Source organism: Thunnus maccoyii, chromosome 2, assembly GCF_910596095.1.
Source record: "Thunnus maccoyii chromosome 2, fThuMac1.1, whole genome shotgun sequence".
Classification (NCBI taxonomy): domain Eukaryota; kingdom Metazoa; phylum Chordata; class Actinopteri; order Scombriformes; family Scombridae; genus Thunnus; species Thunnus maccoyii.
In genome coordinates, this window is record NC_056534.1 from 16,485,741 (window position 1) to 16,499,291 (window position 13,551).

General features: G+C 38.6%; 2 protein-coding genes across 2 annotated transcripts; both read right to left on the reverse strand.

Annotated features, from left to right (window-relative positions):
- Positions 1-890: 890 nt before the first annotated feature.
- On the reverse strand, positions 891-5,576 carry toporsa (topoisomerase I binding, arginine/serine-rich a). The gene is made up of 2 exons (XM_042432071.1): positions 5,402-5,576; positions 891-3,967 (listed from the first exon to the last, which is right to left on the reverse strand). Exon 2 carries the CDS (start codon positions 3,962-3,964, stop codon positions 1,484-1,486), a length of 2,481 nt encoding a protein of 826 aa, XP_042288005.1. The 5' UTR covers positions 3,965-3,967; positions 5,402-5,576; the 3' UTR covers positions 891-1,483.
- A 1,483-nt stretch (positions 5,577-7,059) lies between these two features.
- Positions 7,060-10,485, reverse strand: ndufb6 (NADH:ubiquinone oxidoreductase subunit B). The gene is made up of 4 exons (XM_042388816.1): positions 10,216-10,485; positions 7,985-8,077; positions 7,464-7,508; positions 7,060-7,206 (listed from the first exon to the last, which is right to left on the reverse strand). The coding sequence occupies exons 1-4, from the start codon at positions 10,393-10,395 to the stop codon at positions 7,141-7,143; spliced, it is 384 nt and encodes a 127-aa protein (XP_042244750.1). The 5' UTR covers positions 10,396-10,485; the 3' UTR covers positions 7,060-7,140.
- Between the last annotated feature and the right edge of the window lie 3,066 nt (positions 10,486-13,551).

Below are 13,551 nucleotides of genomic sequence, written 5' to 3' on the forward strand. Positions count from 1 at the left end.
ACACAAGATTGTGCTTCTGAAATCATCTGCAGCCCTGTGAAACATATTGTATGTTTGTTGTACTACACTAAATCATGCAAAAAACAGTAGTACATTTCCTGTTTGAATGGAGCCTTGACAAATACTTTTAAAAAACAGTAGGACTTACTAAAGAAACTTTCAGCACACTCAAGTCTGAGGGTTAGAAAAATAGGCACTGCTGAGTCCAGACACAAACCAAAAAGGCTTTTCCTGCCTTTATACTGTAGTGTGGTTACTCAAACTTCACCATCTTGTTTCTGCGTTCACAGCGTGGGATTCAAGGGAAGGTAGAAGAGCAATAAATCTCTTTCAGGAGTGTTCCCTGTCACAGCCCAAATTCAAGATGTATTAAATTTAGATTTGCTGATTTTTCTTCAGAAGGAAAAGCAAAACATTATGTCAAATGAAACTCAACTGTAGCCACAGCTGTCAGTCTGTTTTGAGAAGTACAGAAAACAGGATGTTAGTTGACCTAATTTGTATGGAATATATACATTTACTACCTTCTTTCATATCTTCTCTCACCACACTATACTCTGCCTAATCATCCTCTTTTCTCAAAAGGAGGATAATTTATGTCTTGGAGCATTTTTCCCCATTTTCATCAAAACATAATGTATGTTTAGTATCAAAGTGTCTACCACATGATCTGTGTGCATGATGGAAACCCAATCACTTGATTATAATGGCAATTCTCCAATTATATAAATAACAATTGATGTAAGCATGTTTGCTGTTATGTAACAAATCTATGACATAGCTATCACTAATATCAATCTACACTAACAACAACAATACTATAACACTCAGTCTGGTCATTCATGAAATTAACAGAAAAGCAACATTTAAAAGAAAAATACTACACACAATTGCTAATTACAATTTATTTTTAAATAAAATTCCATACAAAAGATCCCATTCTGAAATCCAAACACCATCTGTTGATAATAAGTGCTACTCCATGAGCAGCAGGTAGAAATTGTTTTATCTCAAGGATATAGCTGACTTAGCATAACAAAAAAAAATCCACTGTAATCAACATTATCCCTGAGAGCACCTGAGAAATCAAATGTTTCCTATGAAAAAATGAATTTCCAGAACACAAAAAAGTGAGCGACTCCCCATTTATTCCATTGTTCATAGTGGCACTTTGCAAGTAAAATAGGATTATTTAGGTGTTAGTTATCAGTCATGAAACTAGGCTGTGATGGTCTAAAATGGTCATTTATCCAATGATGACCTCTGTCCAGTTCAATAGGGATATGAGTCTGTCATGTAAGCCAACGTCCAATCAACACTTTGCATTTAAAGGGATATTTGTATGATTCACCACACCCTTTGAGGTCAGATGACCCTTCAAATATTTAACATTGTTCAGATCTAAAATACTGCTGGCAGGCATTAGCAGCTGAGGGTGAATCCATCAGTTCCCACAACACCCAGTGGACACGTGTCCTCCCAGTTATGACACCAGAGAGTCCGGAGGGTTGGGGTCAACTGGGTCATCTGTGGCATTGTTCATGGGATCGTTAGAGATGCTGGCCTGGGTGACACTGTCATTAGCAAAATCATCAGTGTCACTATCAATGGTAATGACGGTGGGTGAACGCTTCTCTGTGCGTTCGTTACTCTTATGCCTTTTGCTTTTCTTCTTGTGTTTCTTCTTTTTCTTATGGTGACGTTTGCTTCGTTCAGAAGAATTTTCCTCTTTGACAAGCTCCACACTGAGGCTTCTGCTCCCCTTCCGTGGCCTCTCCTTGGACTTTTTATGATGCTTCTCTTTGCTCCTTTTATTGTGTTTTGTTTGTATTATTGAGGAGTCACCTTCAGGGTGTGAACTGGAAAGTGTGTTTTTGGAAGGTTCCTCCAAATGCCTTGTTTTGTATTTTCTCTTCCCACCAGGCTTGTCATGATGAGGTCTCCTTTTCGTTGAGGGGGAGCGACTGCTCGAGTAAGTTCTCGATCGAGAACGCCTCCCGTCTTGACGGTACGATTCCCTACTGCGGCTCCTGGAGCGAGAGTAGGAGTGTCGATCAGAGTACTTTCGGCTACTGTAATAGTAGGACCGTCTCTCTGTGTAATGCATCCCACTATCGTCTCTTTCTTGGCTATAATGGCTATATGACTGATAGCTGTGCGGTGGCGTGTTATGGCTAAAATTACCGTCCCTTCTTTTATATTTGCTGTCACATTTTGAGTAGGTGAAGTCTCTGCTACTAGAGTAAGAATAACCTCTTTCTCTAGAGAGACTGCTTCCACTGCTTTGAGAGATCACTGGGCTCCTGCTAGAGTGCCTGCGCTCTGCACTTCTTGACCTCCTCCTTCTCCTGTGATCTCTGTCCCTTGACCAGTGCCTCTCCCTAGATCTATTATTACAGTCATATCTTCTATCTCCGTCATAGCGATCTCTGTACTGTCTCTCAGACTTACTGGATGTCTTGTGTCTGCTAGATGTTAAAGATCTGCATCTTTCTTTTGAATCTGACTGACAATAGTGGTCAGTTTCTACATTTTCTGAACGTCCAGCATCACAAAGATCACCACTCTGTGAAGCTGGAGGACTGAGACTGGTGAAGCGGATGTGTTGAGGTAGATGAGGCACTTCTTTAGTATCTTCACTTGCAGACTCATCGGAGTCAGAGGAAAGCTGGACCAGCTCAGGAGTCCTCTCTGCTGTTGGCTTAACAAAACCCACAATTAAACAGTCATCAGTATCCGAGGACAAACACTCCTCGTTGTTAACATCACCCTGAGTCAAGTCTGTTTGGTTATGAGGACTCATTTGCTGTGGAGAAATCCCAAACTCTTGTGTCTCCTCCTCTAAACTGCTGTCTGTGTCTGAGTCAGGGACTGACAGCCTTTCTGCCCTGCTCTGCTCTGCTGATGTAGAATATGATGGTCCAGGCGTCTCATCATCCCACACAGAGTGACTCAGAGTAGACGAGTCTCCTGGAGGGTCCATTTCCACAGAGTTATCCTCATCCTCTGAGATAGCTATTACAGATGAGTTGGAGCTGCTGTCTTCATTGGAAGAAGGGGCTGGACAGTCATAGACAGCATGCTGGTCATAGGCTTCCATATTGAAGGGGGACTTTGCAAAGCTGATGAACTCATGCAGAAAGTGCTCTGTGCGCCCCTGGAGGAACGGCCTGAGCTCTTCCTGGATAGCTCCCTCCTCCATATCATAACGTGTAATGCGTGACATGATGATGTGTTGAACTATGTTGACCAAAGAGCCATGAGTCCCATATAGTACCACAAGTTCTCTTTTTAGCCAGGGGACAAGTCTATGGAGGCAGGCAGGATTTCTTCGGTAGAACTCAGCTGAGGTGTCTCGGGAGCGGCCACCATCCCGAACACTCCGAACTCTCACACCTCGTCGGTACAGTTCCCTCCTGAAGTTAACCATTTCTTGCTCTCTGACATTGTTCACTGTCTTGCCTTCACTTGCAGCTCTCCTCTTGGCTGCCAACCTCATCATCATGCGCCTGATGTATCGGTCCTGCCGATGTTGGGGAGGGTTTGCTGAGGCTTCAAACATTACTCCATTGTCGGGAAGTGGAGAGGTCCTTCCCCGCATCTGTCGATGTACCCCAGTAAGAGTTGTGCGGTATCTAAACCGCACTCCCTCAAAAGTCCCAAAGGAGCCATTTTCCAGTGGCTTCAGGTCATACTTCTTAAAGTCTTGCTCTGACTTTATGCTGTGATATATTGAATTGAATGGCTGTTTGCAGAGAGGGCACTCAGCTTTGTTCTTGGACCATTCATGAATACAACGGAAACAGAACTTGTGCAGGCATAGGTCCAGGTAAGAAATGTTGTTAAATATGTCCAAACAGATGGGACACTTGGAGTCTGGTGACACATCTTCAGACATTGCTTCAGAGGTTTTCCTTCTCTCCCTCTTCTTGCTCTGCTGCAGGGCAATCTTGATAGCTGACATGATCTAATATGGTAAGAAAACAAAGGTTACAATAATTTTGAAATTGGAAATTCTAACATTTACCAAGCTACAATGGTATGGCAGCATAGAGTAACCTGTGAAGTTGTACTGATGTGCTGCAGTTAAGTCTAAAATCATACCTATAAACTTAAGTAGCTAAATTTTACAATGAACCCTATAATTGCTCACCATATTTTCCTGTTCACTGGAAAAGAACACACTTTTAGTAACGTATATGCACCTGATTGATAAGGCAACTTAAATCTGTACCCTGTGGTTTGTACAGAAAATATCATTGAATGTGTAGCATTAAATTGCACATTCATAATATCTGGTGTTCGAGTCACAGTATACAAACCCTTCGGTTTCCTTATGTGTCAGCTTTGAACTTCTTCATGCATTACAAATGAAAAAAAATAGTTGAGCATATTTTGTCACAGATACTGCATATGAATAAGTTTCAACCATATATCATGTTGAAGGATTATGACCTGGTACTGTTGACAGGCATGTTCTTATCCAGATAATCCTCATCTTACTTGTTATAATTAACACGTTCACATCATAATGAGAACAAGACCTTTCCACAATATACTCTAGGGTACTATCACTTTCAGTTATAATGAGATTACTTTGTTATAACAAATATGTTTCGCTCCAATCTGAATACAGAAACATAAATGTTTACATAAATAACCCCACACTAGCAAGTACAGGTCCCTCTGTACACATCAGAATCAGAATCTGAATGTATGCAGCTCACCTTTTAGCTATCTATACATATACGAAAATGTCTAAGAAATTATCTTGTAATAACGAGAATTACTGTGGGAAACAGAGCAAAAACTAAATAACAGATATTATAGCTTCAATCGAATAAATTACAAATAGAGATACCGCATATGGTATCGTTATGACAGCATGTGATACACTAACCATGACGGTCATGCATCACGTTTATACATTGTCGTAACGTTACAGAGCTTCGGTTTTAACCTTGACCCTGGAAATCCCTTGCTCATCGATGAGTAATATTGGTATAATTTTTAAAAAAAAACACATCGGGGTAGTCCTGCATTTAAATCGATAATGTTTCTGTCTTACTACACCTTCGATTGCGTCGTTTTCGGTTAGTTAGCTTAGGAGCTAAAACAGTAGCTTCCTTGCTCCCTCAAAGTAGTGTCAGAATACAGCGTCAGTTTTTTAAAAACACGTCGGATTCAAGTGCTGTCATTATGTTAATAGTCCTGGCGTTTACACAATCTGTCATATCAGAAGTACGTTGACGCTACCATTTATCAATATTGCGTAGCGTTAGTTTACGAACAGATTAACTTGGTTAGCTAAAGTTAGCTAGATAGCTAAGGAGGCTAGGTAGGCTAGCACCGCCACGGCTAGTTACGACGGTTGAAAAAAAGTTGTGTAATTAATGTTTACCTCTGACTTTCAAACGCCTGTGTGGTTGAAAGCTGAGTAGCCCCCTCTGTCTTGTAGATACCTACTTATTTCTACATTCCCGAGCAACTGTTAACATTAGACCCCCAGCCTGGCTTCTCAACAGTCCTTTTCAAACCCACCGTAATGTTTCATAATTCAACAAGCGACAAGACACTTCCGGCCTTCAGAATAAAAGTATCATACTCATATTTTGAAGACCCATCAAAACAAAGTCATTTGTACTCAATAAAAACATCTGAATAAAAACTCATTTTAATTCTTTCATCTTTACATTTCTATTGATAATAGCTACTCTATAATGTACTTACTGCGAATCCATATGAAACACCCTTCCTGTCGATAGTTAAACTTATACTTTTGTTTTCATGTTAAAGGATAGGTTCAACATTTTTTTCCAGATCTGTCTTAAAACAACAGTCAGGTGCCCATATTAACACTGAGAGATGTTTTCCTTGCTGGAATCATTCATCCTGTTCATACTGGCTATTAAAAGATCCCCTTTAAATGTGCTTTCAATGTAAGTGATTGGGGCCAAAGTCCACAGTGTGTCCACAAAGTCTTTTTGTGCCAAAAATGCATTTAAAAGTTTATCTGAAGATTATATGAGGCTTCAGCTGTCTGAGTTAGTCATATCAAGTGGATATCTGCCACATTTCCAGTCTTTTTAGCTTCAAATTCCCTCTTTGTGTTTCTCTGTTGACCTGCGGTGGAAGTATAGTAACAAAAAGAGAGACTTTGGCACTAAAAAGACTGTAATGTTGAAAAATATCTACTTGATTTGACACATTTGGATGACTTAAGATTCATATCAGCTTTAGATAAATTTTTAAATACATTTTTGGACAGAAGGAGGCCTGTGGATTTTGTCACCATTATATTGTTAGTGCATTATGAAGAGATCTAATGGTCAGTATGAACAGGAGGAATGATTATGGCAAGAAAACCCTATTTCAATGTTAATTTTGGCACCTGTTGTTTCAAGACAGACTTGGAAAAAAAACTAATTGTGAATCTGTCCTTTAATGATACAACATGCACATATGGTGTTTTGTTTTTATTTAAATTGAAGGTTCTTGTTCCAGTTGAGTAGCATGTCTGAAAAACATCCGTTGAGTCATATCAGAATAACCTATGTGCCTGCTGAGTCAAAATTTGACAAACAACATGTATGCTTTTATTTTCATTAGGCTAAATTTGCTTCCTGGAAATCCAGAGCATCTTCAGTGTTTATGCTGTACCACAGTCTGTTTTAATCTAAAATTCAAAGTAATCATAAAACCTTGAACAATCCCACCTAATCAGCTCTTTCATAAATTACTGCAAGCTGACTTTCTCCTCTCAACTGATATTGGTTTACAGCATTTGAAGGCCTTCTCTTTACATTTTATCCCACCCCAGTATCATGCCTCAAAAGGAAATGCATCAATCTATTGAAGTAAAACGTTTTCAAACTGTCATTTAAAGCTGTGACCGTAAAGGAGATGACTAACAAATTTCTCTTTAAACAGACTTGTGATCAGTAAATCTAAATGAATACACACTAAAAGCCTCTTAACTTGTGAAAAAAGCAAAAACATTTTCATTATCTCTACTGTGAGATGCCCCTATTTACATGAATTGTAAAATCAGACTCACGCTCACCAATGACTTTATATTTTAATGGCATATACACAGTTTTTACAACAGAAACTCAAGGAAATAATCGACATATTTCAACTTCAGTGATGACCGTGGGTTTCGGGGAGACCTGGAACAACTTCGCCTGTCTCCAGAATGGTGTCACCCTAGACACAGAAACAAGGACAAACATGTTAGAAAATACTCTTTCCCTCCATTAAGACATCTAAGACAGCAGCTCTTCTAGGTTTCTGTGGGATCATCCCAGGACAGATTTCTGTTTGCGTGGGATTGGAGTATGACGGAAATCAGGCTGTGGTATGTCTGGTAAAGCAAGCTCACATGCAGCTGCACATACAAGAAATGAAAAGAAGGGTTATTATCATTACAGGAAAAACGAAGTGAATAAATGAGTCATACTTACTGGGAACAGCTTCGGCTTCAATTCCACAATGCCATATGGCCTTTTCTGTGAAGGACAATGATATTGATATTAAGTAAGCCTACTGATCAGTACATTGTCACATGACTGAATTTTACATTTATAAACTGAAGGGGACACATGCATCAGTTGAGTAATGTACAGTGTTGTAAAATGTGTTCCTGCTTTCTTTGCAAGTTACTCTACCTGTTTGTGACTCAATAAATGAAAGAACACTTTGAATAACAAAACACGTATTCCGAGTTCTGTATCACAGCTCTATTATCCATTTCCTGTAATTATTCAGCAACTTAAATGTACAAGTGTCTAAAAGAAAAGCTCCTAGAGGGCATACACAACGATAACAATAAGTGTCTGGCTCATGAAGTCATACAATTCAGTTCACAAGATGTGCCACATTCGTAACGTGTGATAGGTCTCTATTCTGTTTACTCCTTGTTTGTTTACCACACTGGCCATTTCATAGTGCGATATAATATCACAAATAATTTCAGTTAACTTACAGCAACATGGTATTTCACGTAGTAGTGAACAATCCAAGCAGGGATCAGCAGCCGCGTTAATGTGAAAACTCCACCTCTGTATGCTTTGTAGGTCTGCAAGGAAAATACAGATGTAGGTAAATATTAATAAAGACAAGTACATAATGAATTAGAGTGTATATCCTGACTGCTCCTAACAGATAATGATATTTCAACCTAGACTGGAGTTTGCCCTCTCACTCCAAGTAGGTGAAATGTTCATACATGTAAAATATTCACCTGTACATAAAGTGTTGTTCAAACAAAGAAAACTGAATTGAAAGAGACGCTGCTTTGCAGACTTGGACACACACTGAAACAGTAAGTGGACCCAAACAACTCAGAGAAGTCTTAAATGAAAAATCAATTAATATGAAGTATGAAGATATTGATACCAATATCTCAGTGGACATTTCATCAGGTATGTTTTGTTTTTTTTGTCCCCCCCACCCCCCCACCCCCCAATCGGTTAATCATTTTGTGGGTATCAAATGTCAGAATGAGTTTTGTTCAGTCCAAAACTCAATAAAATTTGATTAACAGTGACATAAAACAGAGAAAAGCAGCAAATTCTCACATTCGCAACGCTGAAACCAGAGAATGTTGTCATTTTTGCTTGATAAATGACTTCTAAATCGAGACAAAGGATATTTGGTGTGGTAAGTTTCACAGATTGTAGACACATTTATCATTTTGAGCTATATAGATCTAATAGACTTAGCAACTGACTTGACTGAACTCAGCGTTTCCCCTAGAATTTTTTTCAGGCCTGGTGGTACGCACCGAAAAAACCCTAAAGAGACAAGGCACATGGTGTGAAGAGTTTCCCAAGCAACAACACAGAGGTTGACTCATGTTTTAGAACAGTGCCACACAGAGGCTACCAAACGCAAATGATTACTGATTTTTGAATGAATGGATATTTGGCGTTATTTTTGGCATTAAAGAAAAGATTTTTTTGGCCGGGTGGGGCCTCTCATTGTACAATCATAGGGGAAACACTGGAACTATTAATTGATTTTCAAAATGGTTAGTGAAGCAATTGATGGATTCAAAACTACTCTAAAAGTCAACTTGTGTCAGTAAGTGGAGACATCCCGAGGAAGGTCATTGCACCAAATTATCATTCTGAATCAAATCTACCTGATTTCAAGTGTCGGGCAGTTCTTTTTTGTTTTTTTGCATACACTGAATCAAAGGCTATGATAGGTTCAGGTTAATAGAACTAACAAATACCTTACTTGATGCCCTATTTTAGATGCAGCCTTTAGCCTGGCTGAGTGTTATTCACTTTCTTTCTATGTACAGGAAAAGATGACAAAGTCCAGCAGATTTATGTTTCCTTCCTCAAACATATCTGCATTAATTGCAGAACACGACACACTTTTAAGATCTTTCCCATACTACATGGTCACAATGAGAAGAACTGTCACTCACAGTCTTGCTTGCTGCTGGAATATTTATTAAATTCCAGCAGCAAGCAAGACGAGTGTGAGGGAATTCTCATTATTAAAATGCACCTCTCACACATTCAGGTGTGCTATGATTTTTGCCTTTAAAAAGGCAGAAAGTATGGCTTGTTTTTCTTTTGATCCTTCGAGATACACGGTATTTTGATTATACTATTATTTTGTTGATATATTTTAACTGTGATTCTCATTGTTAAACTGACATTGTCTTCTCTTTTCATGCACCATATTTCTTAATAAAAATATTATACTTTTTTTTTTGAGGACCATACTATATGGTCAAAATGATACATCTCATTTCGACAGAAGGTCTAAATGTCAATTCTAAATGCCTGTACACTTAACCTGAACACGTTTTTTATTGATAGTATGTTAAGATCAAACAAGCCTGAAATGTGAATTAAGTAACAAGTTAGTTTAGCTGTTTCACCACAGTGAAGCAGAGTGAACATGTATATTGTACATTGTACTCCCCCAATATTAAAACAGAAACAGAAAACAATAAACTGATTAAGAAAGTCATGCATAATTGGAATGACAGACAACAGCACCTGAGAGATATGACAAAAACCTCTGAAGTCTGTCCCAGTCGGTAGGATTGAGGTTAATAAAACTGACACTAATTATACTACAAACTGTTCAGTTTGTTTCTTGGCAGCGTTATTTCGCATGCAGCTTGTTTATACTGTTATCATCAGTGGTTGTTTGCTAGCTAGCTCGCGTTAGCTGTATAGCGGGACTCACGTAAAGCCTCCACAGGCTCTTGGGCTCCAGAAAGCCTGCCCAGAACTTGGCGAGGCCACCGGGAGCTTTAGATGGTAGCACGGGCTCCCTCGGGCTCAGCTCCTGGTCCTTCAGCCACTGCCTCCGGAGTTTGGTGAGCTGCTCCACACGGAGCTTCTCGTCTGGTGTGTATCCAGACATCGCTTATTACTGCAGTTCAACCTCAGAAGACCTACAATGACACCATGGAGGACACTTCCTGTGGCAGCGAAGTACGCCAAAGACGACGAAGAAGAAGAAGAAGGAAACGTGACGCAGAATGAACAGTTTGACATATTTCAGTGCGACACCTACTGGACCGGAGGAGAATGTGTGACTCTAATAGGCCTTTTCCATACACATGTGCTGGCTTGGCTGGACTTGGTTTGGTTTGACACTGCCCATAACTTCTGTAACTTATGATTTTTCTTCCTTTGATTATACTCTTCTATTGGTAATTCAAAAATAAATGACTTTGAGTGAGAGTAGAATTAAGAAGAGTGACAGAAGCAGTGATAGTTTGGTAGTCAAGTTCGTCCAATATAACAAAACAACTTGCAAGCATGGGTTTAGTATTACAGCTCATGTAGAGTATTTGGTTTATGAAATATTTATGACAATATATATATATATATATGTAAACAATTATAATAGATAATTATAATAGATATGAGTAGACCTGAAACGATTCGTTGATTAATCGATTAGTTGCCAACTATTAAATTAATCACCAACTATTAATTTTTCAATTAATCATTGAGTCTTTCTTTTTTCAAAAGAAAAAGAAATTCCCAGTTCTTTGATTCCAGCTTTTGAAATGTGAATATTTCCTTGTTTCTTTAGTCTTCTATGAGAGTAAACTGAGAATCTTTGGGTTGTGGCCTGTTGGTTGGAACCAAAAAAGACATCTTAGGTTACCTCTTGACTTTGGGAAACAATGATTGATATTTTTCACCATTTTCTGACATTTTATGGAACAAACAACTAATCAATTAATCAGGAAAATAATCGACACATTAACTGATAATGAAAATAATTGTTAGTTGCAGCCCTAGATGTGAGTCATATACACACCAGTTATCAACATAATGTTTGCAGCCACCAAGTTTGATCCACTAAATGGTGAAATAAAATGCAAGGATAGCAGGGAACTTGAACATACTTACAGGTGAAACAGGCCTTTTTAGTTTTTATGTTATTCTTAAAGATAGAAGAAACCAAAAAGGAAACACAGATGTACCAAAAGCTTTTTTAAAAGGTGGCAACAAAAGGGGTGGTAAGATCTATTCATTGCTCAGTCAGTCCAACTCTTTGGTCCAGACTGTGAATCTCAATAATGGATGGAAGTTCTTGTCAGTCAAGGTCCTTAGAGGATGAAACTCAATGACTTTATTGATCCTGTTACTTTTCATCTAGTGCCACGAACACATTAAGACATCGACCAGATGGATTGGCACAAAATTTGGTACTAACACTCATGAGTCCCAGGCGATGTATCGTGGTGACTTTGATGATCGACACTTTTGGTTGAGACTGAACTTTCTCCACAACTATTGGACGGATTTCCTTTCCATTTGGTTAAAATATTCATGTTTCGCTCATGACAACTAGCTACAAACTTTGGTGATCCCCTGATTTTTCCTCTTGCATGATCAGGTCAAAATACACAGGTATTCATGACCAACCTGCAAAACTATGGCTTTCCCTGTTTGTGTAGCCTACAGCTTTTTTTGAAGAACTTTTTTGGCCCTTATATTGGATGTTCAGAAACAATTTCTTACATTTCTTCGGCTCCCATGAAGGCTGCTGACGTTTGAACAAGAAGTAGTTTATTTCATTTGCTTGTTTGTTTAGTTTAGTTTTTTGTTTTTTATCTCATGAAAAGTGACTTTAAAACAAAAAAATGCAGCACAACAATAACTATTTCAATTGGATGAATGGAATGAATGAATGAATGCATAAATGCCATTTTAAGCTGCTGTTTTAATGCATGGAGCTCATGTCAATGAAGCTGTCTAGCGTCTGCGTCGTACAGCTCGCCTGCCCCGTACAGTTCGCCTACGCCTGCGGACACCAGTGGACCTTGCAGGGCCCCGGCGTCTGCGAATGGGGCGATAAGCGTATCTGTGACCGTGACAAGGCATATTGTCAGAAACGGACTTCCTGGATGTAGACTGATGGGTTCTATTTCAAACCTTATCAAGTCAAGCTCCAGTGACGTCATGTGTCATCAGTGACACATCCTGTCTCACTGAGGACACAGGATGTGTCACTCATGACATCACATTTCATAAGATAATCAGTAAAATCAGGGATCTCATTTAGGTATCTTCATTTTAAGGCAAAGAACACATATTGATTCTTAACATTGTCAAAAAAATAATCTTCTGGATGTAATTTATAATCCCACCAGGGCAAGTTTAAAAACTTTTATCCATCTTTTTGGTCATTAGGTTTTCTTCACAGTGCAGCCTGGCAGAGCTGTAAAGTCTTTTTTATAGATTAAAGCTCATATAATAAGATTGGTGTATTACTCTGCTGAACTATTCAGATTAATTATTCACCTACATTGTTACTCTGACTGTCTTGGACATTACATTCTACAATTTCGACAGTTTCAATACAATAAAAAGCGTATCCTCTGTAAAACTTTTCTCCTTCCATAATTCATCTTATTCCTCAATGTATCTAAGTGGGAAAAATGGCAACATATATATTGACTGGAGACAAAATTCAAGCCCAAGAATACGGATAGGTTATGTTGTGGGGCAGACAAGTCAATGTCACTGTCAGCACTTCAGGTGGAAGATGTGGAGATGCCTCTTTATCTAAGAAGGAAACAATTAATTGACAATTATTGGGCAAATCTGCAGGGCCATAAAGATTTACAACCTACAAAAAAGGTTATAAAGATGTGTTGGGAACATAGAACAAAAAGGGGAGTTTTCTTAAATGACTGGAACATTAGTCAAAATGTATTAATGTCAGCTGATACACCATAGTTACTACCTCAACCAATAATAGATTTATTTCCATATTGGATCATGTACATGAGTATGTATGTATGTGGACACTCTACATGAGAGATAAGGACACATTGTACATATATTGTGCATCTAAAAACACTGATAATGAGAAGGTGCCACTGACAAAAAGAACAAGAAGAGAGTGATGGATGTTTCATTGGTCCTGCAGTGGGTAGAGGAAATCATACCCAATGCAAATTCTAATATGCTCAGACTCTATTGAAGTCCTGGCTAGTCTCATATGTTCTCAACAGGATATTCTTCATGAAATAGCAGTATATGTGTAGAATTT

What these genes read in the sequence shown, in the direction of transcription:
- toporsa (XM_042432071.1), bottom strand. Translation starts at nt 3,964, where the DNA reads ATGTCAGCTATCAAGATTGCCCTGCAGCAGAGCAAGAAGAGGGAGAGA.
- ndufb6 (XM_042388816.1), bottom strand. Translation starts at nt 10,395, where the DNA reads ATGTCTGGATACACACCAGACGAGAAGCTCCGTGTGGAGCAGCTCACC. An exon ending in ACGTGAAATACCATGTTGCT is followed by an intron (nt 7,509 to 7,984) that starts GTAAGTTAACTG and finishes TGTCCTTCACAG; the next exon opens with AAAAGGCCATATGGCATTGT. An exon ending in TGAAGCCGAAGCTGTTCCCA is followed by an intron (nt 7,207 to 7,463) that starts GTAAGTATGACT and finishes TTCTGTGTCTAG; the next exon opens with GGTGACACCATTCTGGAGAC.